At 47.9% G+C, this 13,602-nt stretch overlaps 2 protein-coding genes across 5 annotated transcripts in view; one reads left to right on the top strand and one right to left on the bottom strand.

The window, feature by feature from the left end:
• The window catches only part of TYSND1 (trypsin like peroxisomal matrix peptidase 1), a 1,185,869-nt gene that overhangs the window by 493,420 nt on the left and 678,847 nt on the right, over positions 1-13,602 (top strand). The window lies entirely within an intron of this gene.
• TSPAN15 (tetraspanin 15) overlaps positions 9,900-13,602 on the bottom strand; it is a 49,033-nt gene continuing 45,330 nt past the window's right edge. For 2 of the 4 annotated variants that reach the window (XM_059052706.2, XM_067025472.1), the window contains 3 exons: positions 12,744-12,791; positions 11,119-11,235; positions 9,900-10,712 (listed from right to left, as the gene is read on the bottom strand). In XM_059052706.2, the coding sequence (XP_058908689.1) occupies positions 10,563-10,712; positions 11,119-11,235; positions 12,744-12,791 (315 nt within the window). In that variant the 3' untranslated portion in view covers positions 9,900-10,562. The remainder of the gene's footprint in view (positions 10,713-11,118; positions 11,236-12,743; positions 12,792-13,602) is intronic. The other 2 variants (XM_059052708.2, XM_067025473.1) reach the window with 2 other exon arrangements.

Genomic DNA, 13,602 nt, shown 5'->3' on the forward strand with positions numbered 1-13,602 from the left:
TGAATTACAGGGGAAAAAAATGTAAAAAACACAAACACATGGAGGCTAAACAATATGTTACTAAATAACCAAGAGATCACTGAAGAAATCAAAGAGGAAATCAAAAAATACCTAGAGACAAATGTAATGAAACACAATGATCCAAAACCTATAGAATGCAGCAAAAGCAGTTCTAAGAGGGAAGTTTATAGCTATACAAGCCTACCTCAAGAAACAAGAAAAATCTCAAATAAATAATCTAACCTTACACCTGAAGGAACTAGAGAAAGAACAAACAAAACCCAAAGTTAGTAGAAGGAAAGAAATCATAAAGATCAGAGCAGAAATAAATGAAATAGAAACAAAGAAAACAATAGCTAAGATCAATAAAACTAAAAGCTGGTTCTTTGAGAAGATAAACAAAATTGAAAAACCATTAGCCAGACTCATCAAGAAAAAGAAGGAGAGGACTCAAATCAATAAAATTAGAAATGAAAAAGGAGAAGTTACAACAGACACCACAGAAGTACAAAGCATCCTAAGAGACTACTACAAGCAACTCTATGCCAAAAAAATGGACAATCTGGAATAAATGAACAAATTCTTAGAGAGGTATAACCTTCGGAGACTGAACCAGGAAGAAATAGAAAATAGGAACAGACCAATCACAAGTAATGAAATTGAAACTGTGATTAAAAATCTTCCAACAAACAAAAGTCCAGGACCAGATGGCTTCACAGGTGAATTCTATCAAACATTTAGAGAAGAGGAAACACCCATCCTTCTCAAACTCTTCCAAAATATTGCAGAGGAAGGAACACTCCCAAACTCATTCTATGAGGCCACCATCACCCTGATACCAAAACCAGACAAAGATACTACAAAAAAAGAAAATTACAGATTAATATCACTGATGAATACAGATGCAAAAATCCTCAACAAAATACTAGCAAACAGAATCCAACAACACATTAAAAGGATCATACACCACGATCAAGTCGGATTTATCCCAGGGATGCAAGGATTCTTCAATATATGCAAGTCAATCAATGTGATACATCATATTAACAAATTGAAGAATAAAAACCATATGATCATCTCAATAGATGCAGAAAAAGCTTCTGACAAAATTCAACACCCATTCATGATAAAAAACTCTCCAGAAAGTGGGCATAGAGGGAACCTACCTCAACATAATAAAGGCCATATGTGACAAACCCACAGCAAACATCATTCTCAATGGTGAAAAACTGAAAGCATTTCCTCTAAGACCAGGAACGAGACAAGGATGTCCACTCTCGCCACTATTATTCAACATAATTTTGGAAGTCCTAGCCACAGCAATCAGAGAAGAAAAAGAAATAAAAGAATACAAATTAGAAAAGAAGTAAAACTGTCACTTTTTGCAGATGACATGATACTATACGTAGAGAATCCTAAAAATGCCAAGAGAAAACTACTAGAGCTAATCAATGAATTTGGTAAAGTTGCAGGATACAAAATTAATGCACAGAAATCTCTTGCATTCCTATACACTAATGATGAAAAATCTGAAAGAGAAATTATGGAAACACTCCCATTTACCATTGCGACAAAAAGAATCAAATACCTAGGAATAAACCTACTTAGGGAGACAAAAGACCTGTATGCAGAAAACTATAAGACACTGATGAAAGAAATTAAAGATGATACCAACAGATGGAGAGATATACCATGTTCTTGGATTGGAAGAATCAATATTGTGAAAATGACTATACTACCCAAAGCAATCGACAGATTCAATGCAATCCCTATCAAATTACCACTGGCATTTCTTAACGGAACTAGAACAAATCATCTTAAAATTTGTATGGAGACACAAAAGACCCGAATAGCCAAAGCAGTCTTGAGGGAAAAAAACGGAGCTGGAGGAATCAGACTCCCTGACTTCAGACTATACTACAAAGCTACAGTAATCAAGACAATATGGTACTGGCACAAAAACAGAAACATAGATCAATGGAACAAGATAGAAAGCCCACAGATAAACCCACGCACCTATGGTCAACTAATGTATGACAAAGGAGGCAAAGATATACAATGGAGAAAAGACAGTCTCTTCAATAAGTGGTGCTGGGAAAACTGGACAGCTACATGTCAAAGAATGAAATTAGAATGCTCCCTAACACCATACACAAAAATAAATTCAAAATGGATTTGAGACCTAAATGTAAGACGAGAAACTATAAAACTCTTAGAGGAAAACATAGGAAGAACACTCTTTGACATAAACCACAGCAAGATCTTTTTTGATCCACCTCCTACAGTAGTGGAAATAAAAACAAACAAATGGGACCTAAGGAAACTTCAAAGCTTTTGCACAGCAAAGGAAACCATAAACAAGACGAAAAGACAACCCTCAGAATGGGAAAAAATATTTGCAAACGAATCAACGGACAGAGGATTAATCTCCAAAATATATAAACAGCTCATGCAGCTCAATATTAAAGAAACAAACAACCCAATCCAAAAATGGGCAGAAGACCTAAATAGACATTTCTCCAAAGAAGACATACAGATGGCCAAGAAGCACATGAAAAGCTGCTCAACATCACTAATTATTAGAGAAATGCAAATCAAAACTACAATGAGGTTATCACGTCACACCAGTTAGAATTGGCATCATCGGAAAATCTACAAACAAAAAATGCTGGAGAGGGTGTGGAGAAAAGGGAACCCTCTTGCACTGTTGGTGGGAATGTAAATTGATACAGCCACTATGGAGAACAGTATGGAGGTTCCTTAAAAAACTACAAATAGAATTACCATATGATTCAGCAATCCCACTACTGGGCATATACCCAGAGAAAACCATAATTCAAAAAGAGTCATGTACCACAGTGTTCATTGCAGCACTATTTACAACAGACAGGTCATGGAAGCAACCTAAATGCCCATCGACAGATGAATGGATAAAGAAGAGGTGGTACATATATACAATGAAATATTACTCAGCCATAAAAATGAATGAAATTGAGTCATCTGTTGAGACGTGGATGGATCTAGAGACTGTCATACAGAGTGACGTAAGTCAGAAAGAGAAAAACAAATATCGTATATTAACACATGTGTGTGGAACCTAGAAAAATGGTACAGATGAACTGGTTTGCAGGGCAGAAGTTGAGACACAGATGTAGAGAACAAATGTATGGACACCAAGCGGGGGGAAAGCCGCAGGGGGGTGGGGATAGTGGTGTGATGAACTGGGCAATTTAATTGACATGTATACACTGAAGTGTATAAAATTGATGACTAATAAGAACCTACTGTATAAAAAAGTAAATTAAAAAATACAATGACTTCGTATTCTATGTATTATTATGCAGCTAGCTTTTCCATTCACCATTGCATTAAGCTCTGATACGTAAAGCTTTGGTTCCTTCACTTGAAGTGCTGTATAATATTCCACTGAAAGAACATATCACCTGGTAGGGATTCGCTCCCTTTTGGCAAACACTCATGCGGTTTCCCATTTTTCACTATTACAAACAGCACTGCAATGGACATCCTGGTCACCATTCCTAGTGCACCTACGTGCATGTCTAGGGCTCACCCATGTGCCATGGGTGGGCCACAGGCAGCCGAGATTCTGGTCCCCGAAGCCCAGGGCCTGGGTGCCTCCTCCCTTTACCTAGAGAACGCATAAATATTATCACTTTCTCTATAAGCACTGGAGAAAGTGAAAGAAGTGAGATAATCGCACATTTTTAACTTTACTGCATCGTTTTCTTTTTTAATCAAGAATTTACTTCCTTTATAACTTTACTGCCTCCCTTTCCTTTTGTGTGTGTCTGTGTGTGTGTGTGTGTGTGTCTGTCTGTCTGGTGGGAGGCAGAAAATGCCTGTCCCTCGGATGAGGTTTCTGTGGCCCTTGTCCCTGTTTGTTCTCATAATGCTTTGTCCTTACCCTTTTCCTTTGCTTCCTGGGAATGCCTCTCCATCTGGTCCTTTGTACCTCTCATTTGATTTTTGCACTTTCAGGTCTACTATTTATTGCAACCAATGCAAATTGTAACTCAGCTCCTGTATTTTTTGTTTACCATTGTCTCCTCCCATGAATTGCCCTCATTTAATAGAAGCTGTATTCTCTTGTACCTTATATAGAGCCTAAAGTACAAATATTCTAACTTTGCTGGTAAAATCTATTGCTGAGGAAGGTTATACTCTGAGTCACATATTCATTTGACATATTTATTGAGCATGTGTGTGTGTCTTGTGAGGTGCTAGAGCTACAGTGATTATAAGATACAGCCCCTGCCCTCTCGTCCTCCTTTCCCCTTGGCTGCATCTTTTTTCATAGGCCCATTTTTTTTTTCCTGGTGACTTTTCCTCTAATGAAGAGTTCTTTCTATGGGCCTTTGTTGGATGCATGGATTGTCCCAGTTCCCACTTAGGGCCCCCAGACCCAGATGGAATCTTCCTCACAGATCAAGGTGGAAGATGTTGGGCTATGTGGTACCCAGCCAGGCCCTGGCCAATATTCTCCACGTGCTGGTTGCCCTTCTGGGTGTGAGACCCTGTTCTGTTTCTCCAGGCAACATGGCGCAGGAGGCTTCAGGTCGCTCTTCGCAAGCGAGTCAGTTTCTGAGACGCATCTTTGCTGCCAGCAGGGTCCAAATGATTCTAAAGGGCCTTTCACTGCCAGAGGCTCTTGAGCATCACCTTGGAGGGAGGACAGCAAAGGCTAGTCATAAAAACCCCATCCAGGCCCTCACTAATGGCGTCTTAGTCTGGGTCCTTGCTAGAAGCTGCTACAAGAGCTGCCTCAAGTACAAGCTTATTTTCTTAAGTTGATGCAGACATTTTTCTATTTGCAGCGATTTCACTGGGGTTTTCACTGGATACTGGAAGGGGGAGGGGCAGCCATGGCATGTTCACTTTGGCAGATGGAGGAAAGGAGCAGGGAGAAGGAGGGGGCGGTACAGCCATGACAGGTCAACAGTGCACTGCATGGCCACCCCTTGAGCCACCACACCTGGAAACCCTTAGACGCTCCTCTGGAGAGGAGACGAGAGAGGCTCTCTGGGGGACAAAGATTTGACCAGGCTGACAGCCTGCGGAGCAGGGCAACACGCCAAGCCTGGCCCTCTGGGGTTCACATGTGGGTTACAAGGGGCCCACTGAGTCCCGGAGCCCCGCCCAGCGCAGGTGCCCCGTGCTCCGAGCCACTTCCGTTCCCTCCGCCAGCGCCTGCTCACTGAGCACCCACCACGCTCCACCACCCAAGCTGAGTGCCGGGGAGACAGCAGTGCACGCAGCAGGCAAAATCCCGCCTGTCAGCGGGTCAGTGGGCGAGACGGATAACAGCTAAACAGGTCAGGAAAATATTATAGATAATACGTGCGGTGGCCGCTATGTTACGATGGTTGCTCGCCCACACGGCCTGCTCAGGCCTACTCAGGCCTACTCAGGGCCGGGGCAAGGGCTTGGGGCAGGGCTGGCTGCGGAGCCCTCACAGAGCAACAAGTGGACCTGCATGGCTTTCTGTCAGCCCACGGCGACCCGCCAGGCAGAGGTGCTTATCCTCCTTCCAGAGCCAGAAGCTGCCCTCCAGGGCCCAGCTGCCCCACTGCTCCGCCACCCTCCCAGCCTCATTCGAGGCCCCTCTGCCGCTGTCCGAAGGCCGAGGCCTCCCTCTGGTGGTCGCATGATGCGAGGGGCTGAGGCTGTGCTGGCTGAGCAGGGTAGCGCGGGCTTTCACCCCGGGCTCCCGCTTGAGGCGGGCGAGGAGGCGGCACTGGACCAACAGGTGATCCCGACAGGATGTGGGCAGAGCGCTTCAAATCCTGGTTCTTCCCTCTATTCCACGAACCGACCTAAGCCCCAGTTTCCTCACCCGCAAAACGGGAATAAAGCACCTGCCTCACTGCTGTGACGACTAACGACGATGAAGACTAGAATGTGCTAAGCATGCCACACACACGCACACGCACACCACACAGCCACCTAGGGACAGTCAATAATAGTAACCTACTGTTAGTATCCAGCCTCCGTTTCCCAGTTAACGATCACTTATTGAGTGCCTACTATATGCAGATACCTATAGTATTTTAGCCTCACCTTTTGGCCCGCTCCTTCGGGTACGGTCTGAAGGGCACACTCCGGCGGCAGCCACAGCGCCGGCCCGGGCTCTGGTCGGGGTGGGGCGTGTGGGGGGGTGGAGTTTGCGCTCTGGGCGCCAAGCCGCGGGCCGGCAGCGCCACCTAGTGGCAATATGCAGCCATGCCAGGAGACGTGCTTTTTGCCTTCCTGGGCTCTCAGGATCGCAAATCAGGCTCCCTCCAAGGGCTCAGACTGTGGGAAGCCAGCGCCGGGAACCAGCAGCCCCATATTACTGTGCACGTCCCAGGCCCCAGGAGGATGGTAGGCAGGGCAGGGGCTTGGAAGGAACCAGGCTCTGGGGTTGCTGGTGGTGCCACTTGGTATACAATTTACTAGTCTGGCCTCAGTTTTCTCCATCTGCAAAATAGGTCATCATAAAAATAAGTCTTTCCACACACAGAATTGAAGTGAAACTCAAAGGAGATGGGGAAAGGGAAGGTGGAAGAGTTGAGAGCTGGATCTTTCTCATGAGATGACAGGTAGAACCGTGTGAGCTAAAAATGAACTGGGTAAGCCCTGCTGATAGGAGCAAGGGTCACAGATGAGGCCAGAATGGTAGGTAGGACCTCCAATGCCAGGCTAGCACGTGGGGGAGCAAGGGCCTTGGAGTCAGACATATTCTCAAATCCTGGCAATACCACTTACTAGATGGGGGACCCTAGGCACGTTCCTCCACCCTTCTGATCCCAGTTCCGTTTTCTATAACATGGTTATTATGGACCATCATTATAGGTGAAAATAGATGAGCATGGAGCTGGTGCACAACAAGCATGAAAAAGGGGGGCAGCTGTTACTTGACTGATTCTGTGGGACAGTGGAGAGAGGTCACCCAAAGAAGGGGTCATCTTCTCAAAGACAGGGGTGGGGGAGGGATAAATTAGGAGGTTAGGATTAACATACACACATTACTATATATAAAATAGATAACCAACAAGGAGCTACTGTACTGCACAGGAAACTCTACCCAATATTTTGTAATAACTTGTAAGGGAAAGGAATCTGAAAAGAATATATTTATATTATATTACCAATATATTATCAGTTATAGATATGTAACTGTGCTGTATACCTGAAACACAACATTGTAAATCAACTATACTTCAACAAATATAGATATATAGATATATACACACACACATAGGAAAAAAAGGAAATGCAAAGTAAGACCACAACGATTTATCACCACACACCCATTATAATGACCCAAATTTAAGAGACTGGCCATACCAAATACTGGCAAGGATGTAGAGGAACAGGGAATCTACACTACTGGTCAGGATATAAAATCATGCAACCACTTTGGAAAATACTTTGGCAGTTTCTTATAATATAAACCTAGACATATACTTACCTATATATGATCCAGGTATTCCACTCCTAGATATTTACCCAAGGGAAATGAAAGTATATATCTGTACAAAGACAGGTACATGGATGGTCATAGCAACTTTATTTGTATTAAAAATGACCAAAAACCTGGAAACGACACAAATGTCCATCAATAGGTGAACGGATAAACTATGGCAAAGCCATACAAAGGAATACTACTCAGCAATACAAAGGAATGGACTGCTGATCTGTGCTAGGAAATGAATGAAACTCAAAATAATTACGTTAAGCAAAAAACGGCAGACAAAAAGAAGAGTCCATGCTGTATGAATCCACTTATATAAAATTTTGGAAAATATAATATATAGAGACAGAAAGCAGATCCATGGTCACTTGGAGATGGGTTAGCGGGTGGTGAGAAGGCCTATAAAGAAGGAATCCCCAAGGGGCAAGAGGAAATTCCTTTAGCATGGTGGGGCTGTTCATTATCTCCATCATGATGATGGTTTGACTAGTGATATATTTGTCACGTTAAACATGTGTGGTTTATTTTAGGTTGAATATACCTCAATATACTGTTAAAACAAAGTTTGGAGAATACTATTTGGAATTTTTACACTAACCCAGTCTTCCTTAATGCATTTTATTGTTTTGTTTTTCTTATAAATATATTAGAACCAAAAAAGTCCAAAATCAAAGCCTACAAATCTTCCCCAGCTTCACAAATATTGTGGGCTGCACTGATATCATTTTCTGTGTATGCCACGGAGAGGGAAAATGACTCACTTTGAGGGTTATTCTTCCATCCTTGTGTGACAAGGGGTCAGGATGATGTAACTGCTTTTGAAGCACAAAGGGTGCAAAGCAGGGACATCCCAACCACAGGACTGAGAAAGGCCTCTCCAAGGGTTCCGTTTGTTTTCTGGAGAGGTGAGTGGCTGAGGTTTGGAGAAAAAAAAAAAAAAAAAAGAAGAGCTACGTGTCCACGGCACTCAGCCACGTGTGAGCACTAACCTGTGATCCCTGGTGCATAGAAGCGGCAGTGGGAGGTAGAGGCGTGCTGGCGAGTCGTGGTGAGAAGAGTGAGGACAAGGTGACCAGAGGTTTCCAGGTTCCAGGGTAACGTGACTTTGGATAAGCAGACTCAGTGCAGTCCCAACCCCTTCGGTGCCTCTGCCATCTTGCTGTCCCAAAGGCAGCTGCCATACCCTCTGAGCACAGAGAGAATCCTCAGAGAACAGCCAGAGCCAGAGTGCCACGAGGCCACCAGCCAGACACAGAGTTTGACCTGGGCTTGAATGCACTGGTCAAAATGGGGACCAGGCAGAGGCTCCAGCAGCGGCTGCAATGGCCACCCCATGGGGACAGCTACAGTAACAGCCATCCCAGGTTTTGCACGCTTAGTACCATGTGTCCATATGAGGCAACAGAATCAGTAGAGCGGAGGGGCTGCATGCCAGGGAGATTCTACCCAGGTTCACATCATGGCTTTGTCACTAACCAGCCGTGTGCTTTGGGCAAGTTACTTAACCACAATATGCCTCAGTTTCTCCATCAATAAAATGGAGATAACAGGATGTACCACACACAGTTGTAAGGATTAAAGGAGTTAATATCTATGTTTAGACAAGTTCCTGAGACAGAGTGTGCTCACTGATGTGCTTGCTATTGTTGCATTACTCTATCCTTTAAAAAAAAAAAAATTCCGTCTTCTGCCCTTTCCTACACATCAGACAATGCAGGCTTGTACATATGGCCAACCAGGCATCCTACCTCTTGTGGGTGTGATGGGCAATTCCTTTAACACTCTTAAATTGAATTCTTCAGGTTTGGGGCTCATGCTGTTTACTTCAAGTCTTGGGGCAGGAAGGCTTGGGTGGACTGATCCACGCAGGTCCTGTCGTCTCCAGCAGGGGGCGACCAGCACCATCCTTTGCTAGGCAGTGAGCACGGTCCAGCCCCACCCCAGGCCCTGGAACAATGGGCTGTTTACAGTCCGAGAGTCACTCCAGTTCTACAGCCCAAAGGTCGAGGGTGGATCTGTGGGCACTGCTCCTTCCCGGACTCCTGACTTTCCTAGTTCCCATCTGCCCCACTTCCCAGAAGAGAAGCCTCATGCCACTGTGGCTTGGCCTCAGTTTCCCAGTCTGTAAAATAGGTTGTCACCTCTGCCTCTTTCCCTGAGGTTTCCCCGCAAGTGAATTCCTGGCAGGAAGGATGGGCACAGGAGGCTCCAGGCCCGGCCCACAAACCAAAGGATGAGAGAGGCCATTCCAAGCCGGGAACAGGCAGCCTCAGTTGATCCTCCTGGGCCTCAGTGTCCCAAGCTGTCCCAAATCTTGGTCTCAGGGTGGCTCCCCTCCAATCTTTGCACCAACAAGGGGTTTCCAAGCCCCACTTGAGGTCTTCCTCACTCTCGACCCAAACAGCACAAACAAAAAACCAGAAAAAAAAATCATATCTTTATTGTCTGATTAATAAACTGGCTTGGAGGGAGAAGAGGAATGGGGGGACCAGCTAGTTTTGATTAGTCGGAAACTCCTGTTAACTGTGTACAAAATGAATGTTATAAAAATCAGGTACAAAACGGTCAACAAAGCAGCAGCCCTGGGGAGGGCTCAAGGTACCCGGGAGGCTGAGAAACGGACCCAACGTGGCCTCAGGGTGAGGCCGAAGGACTGGGGCCTGGGGTCTGCACCCCTCCCCTCTGCTCCTTCACCTCGGGGCACACATGCTCTCCTCCCTCCCTGATTACAAACCACCACAAAACTGCCCTCAAAGGGGCACAAACACCAAGGCCAAGGCACTACTAGAAATGAAATGGGTCCGGAGCCCAGCGCCAAGCTCCCCCTTCCCCAGCAGCCGGAGCCTGGAGGAGGGCTGCCCTGTTCCCCATGCCCAGCAGGGTGGGCATGCGCAGAATTCCGCAGCTGGGGAGGGGCTCCGCCCCCCGGACAGGCGGTGGCCTGGGAGCCCTGAGCAAACACAGCCGGGGCTTTGGTCTGTGCCGAAGGTGGAGAGAGGGGCCACAGTCCTATCTGGCCCCCACGACGTGGTCTGCGCAGAGCTGCCCTGTCACGGTCCTTCTGGAGCTGCCGCCCCAGGCCACGGCCCTAATTGGGGTAGCACATGCAGCACCCCGTGCCTGCTGCCTCCACGCTGGGTTTGCTGCCGGGTCCCAGGAGCCCATCGGTGACAGAGTGCTCCGTGATGATGTCCTCCACCCGGGTGATGTACAGGAATGTCAGCAGCACCCCCAGGAACTGAGGAGAAGGGGCAGGGCGGGTGAGAGGCTGCTGGCCATCTGGGTGGCCCTCTCCGGCAGTCCCTAGCCCCCACTACCCCAATGGCCGCAGCCCGGACCCTCCTCTGCACCTGCCAGGAGATCCCAGAGACCCTCCATTCTGCGATTCCTATTCCCGCCCCCCAGCTATGTCACTCACTTTCTAGGCCATTCACCCCCTCCTTGCAGCCCTCCAGCCCTCCCAGGGTGAGCCCAGGTGGCTGGTCCAAGAGCCCTCCTCACCCCAGCCCTTTTCCTACTCTGCACTCTGTAATCACCAAGCCACACATCATCTGAAGCCACAGCCTGCCCACGCCATCCCCACCTCTAGCTCCCCTCCCTGGTGGCAGGGGGTGGCGGCGGGGGCGGGGGGGACACCAGCACACCTGAGGGAGCAGGATGCCTAGCAGGAGCCCCGCCATGATGGTGTAGTTGTCCATGAACCAGATGAGCACGGCGTTGGTGCAGCCCCGCACATAGATGACATTCTGCACGCTGAGGCGCTGCCGGGGAGGAGCCTGCCTGAGCATTCGCCTGGGAGTGCTGGCCGCAACTCTGCCACCCGCCCCAGGTCCAGGCAAGTCCCTCAGCCTCTCTGGGCCTCAGTTTCTCACATACAATGTGATGAGAAGGTGGCTCTAGATCCCTGGGTCTCAGCAGGTGGTACCATGCCCTGGAGAGCGCTGCGGACGTTGTGGTGGCACTTCTGGCTATCACTGTGATTGGGGTTGGGGGCTGAGGGACTGTAGAGCTCAGGGCAATCCTACTCCATGGACAACTGCCCAGACTAGCTGCCTCTTAGATGTCCCCTGGGCATCTGGATGCGTGAAAACCCATCCGTAATTATCTGAGCCCAAAGCCTAACCCCAGGGACACAAAAACCAAAGTGTTTTCTGCCTGTTTTTACTAGGTACTGAATTCTGTAGAAAGAATATTAGATAAAGTAAGGAATAATTATACTTTATTTTGTTTGCAACTTTATCAAGAATTGGTCACCATTTTGAAAAACCATGTCAATGGCAAAAGTATGCCCATGGTAATGCAAGCTGTCCACACAACACCCCTCCCAAGTATCAGAAGCCCCTGGCAGTGTAAACACCCAACCACTTCGCTTTTTCTCTCTAGTGCCTGAGCATGTACATGTTGAAATATGGTGTATGGTTGTAAATTGTTTTATCTTATTTCTCCTTTTATCTCAAATCATTACGTTACTTGTTTTGGAATTACGTGTGTAGGTACGTTATATTATCTGTGAATTTCACTTTGGAATAATAAATAGGGCGTTACCAAGTGTTTAATATAAAAACTGGCCATTGGGTTTGATGGCTGGAGAACCACTGCTGGTCTGTGGCTCTGCAGGTTAAATGTGTGTCAGAATCACCTGCTGGCGCCACCCCAAGAACATCCGTTTCTAAGAAGTTCCCGGGGCGGGGGGGGGGCGGGGGGGAAGGCGCTGCTGGTCTGGGGACCTCACTTTGAGAACCACTACTCAGATGCATCTCAAGTGGTCACTATTGTTAGCTCCCTTCTCAGCACCACCCCAGCTTGTCTACAAGTCCAGGAGAAATGCCCAGGAAGCTGAGCCAGGAGGGACCTTCCAGAGGCTCTCTTCCCCAAGGGACTCCTGGGTCCCAGGCTGAGGAAGCCAGTGTGCGTCGTCTGCAAATGGGCAGCTCCAAGGGCAGAGGCAGGCTGGTGCTGAGCGCGGCCAGGCACAGGGACATGCTGGGGGCACTGGCAAGGGCACGGTGGCCTCGGTGGCCTCACACATTAGGTGCTCGGCACACCCTGGCAGCCGGCCTTTCCCAGCCTGGGGGGATTCTTGGCTCCCCGAGTCCTCCTGTTCTGGGTAGGGCAGAAAACCTGGGCAGTCCCTGGCTCCTTTTCGCAGCCAGGAATGTTGGGAAATCTCAGCAGCCAGGAGCCTCACCCCTGGTAGCCCCTCTGCTCACCCTGGAGATGGGACAGGAAGGGCAACCTTTCTGGAAGAAAGAGATTTCAAAGACGTTACCTCCTTGTCAATAGTTCTGTAGCCACACATGGTGTTGACAACGTCTGTCTGAAACAGAAATGTGTATTAGCTGACACTTACATAGTGTTTACTGTAGAAGACATTTATTCCCCTTGACCCCCATATTATAGTGCACAGAGAGCTGCACTGTCCAGTCTGGATGGAGCGGAGATTCCCACCCCTGCAGCCTGGCTCAAGTCTGCATCTTAACCTCCCGCCTCCAAGAAATGCACAGGGAGGACAGGCGGGAAGGCCAGTTCCGTGGCGCTTCGGTGGGCGGCCCACTGCTCCACCCGCGGCGGCCTAGGAACCCAGAGGAAAGGGCACTGCCCCAGGCTCCCCCACTGCAGCTGCCCCGGAGCCCAAGCTTTGCTGATGTGGTTATGCATTGTCTGAGGTCAGGGCTGGGCCGCTCCCACCGCTGGCTCTTATGAAAGAAAATCCCAGACCACAGCCAGGTCCCTGGCCAGCTGGGGTTTACCTGAGGGCAAAGCCAGGCCTCTGACCACACTTCCCTGCTCCTGCAGACAGCCACCCACCAGTGGAAGGGCTGCCCAACCTCCTTCCTGGGAAGAGAGCTGCTCTCAGGAACTCCCAGCGGCTGACTAATCTAGGCACAGGGGAAGCTGTGGTCGGCCCTGGACCCATCATATTTCTTCCCAGGATTGGCAGGCATACTTCCCATCACTCCCTGAGCCCTTGTGTAGTTTCCTCTATTTTCTAGAAGGTGAGAGAAAGCTCGATGTCCCGGTCCCATCCCTTTACATCTAAGTGAAAGCTGCTGTGGGGTCAGAGATGCCACAGGTTCCAGCAATAATGCAAGACAGCAGACTGGCCAGTGTGGTCTCTGGCATCACGT

This window comes from Kogia breviceps, chromosome 2 (genome assembly GCF_026419965.1).
Source record: "Kogia breviceps isolate mKogBre1 chromosome 2, mKogBre1 haplotype 1, whole genome shotgun sequence".
Classification (NCBI taxonomy): domain Eukaryota; kingdom Metazoa; phylum Chordata; class Mammalia; order Artiodactyla; family Physeteridae; genus Kogia; species Kogia breviceps.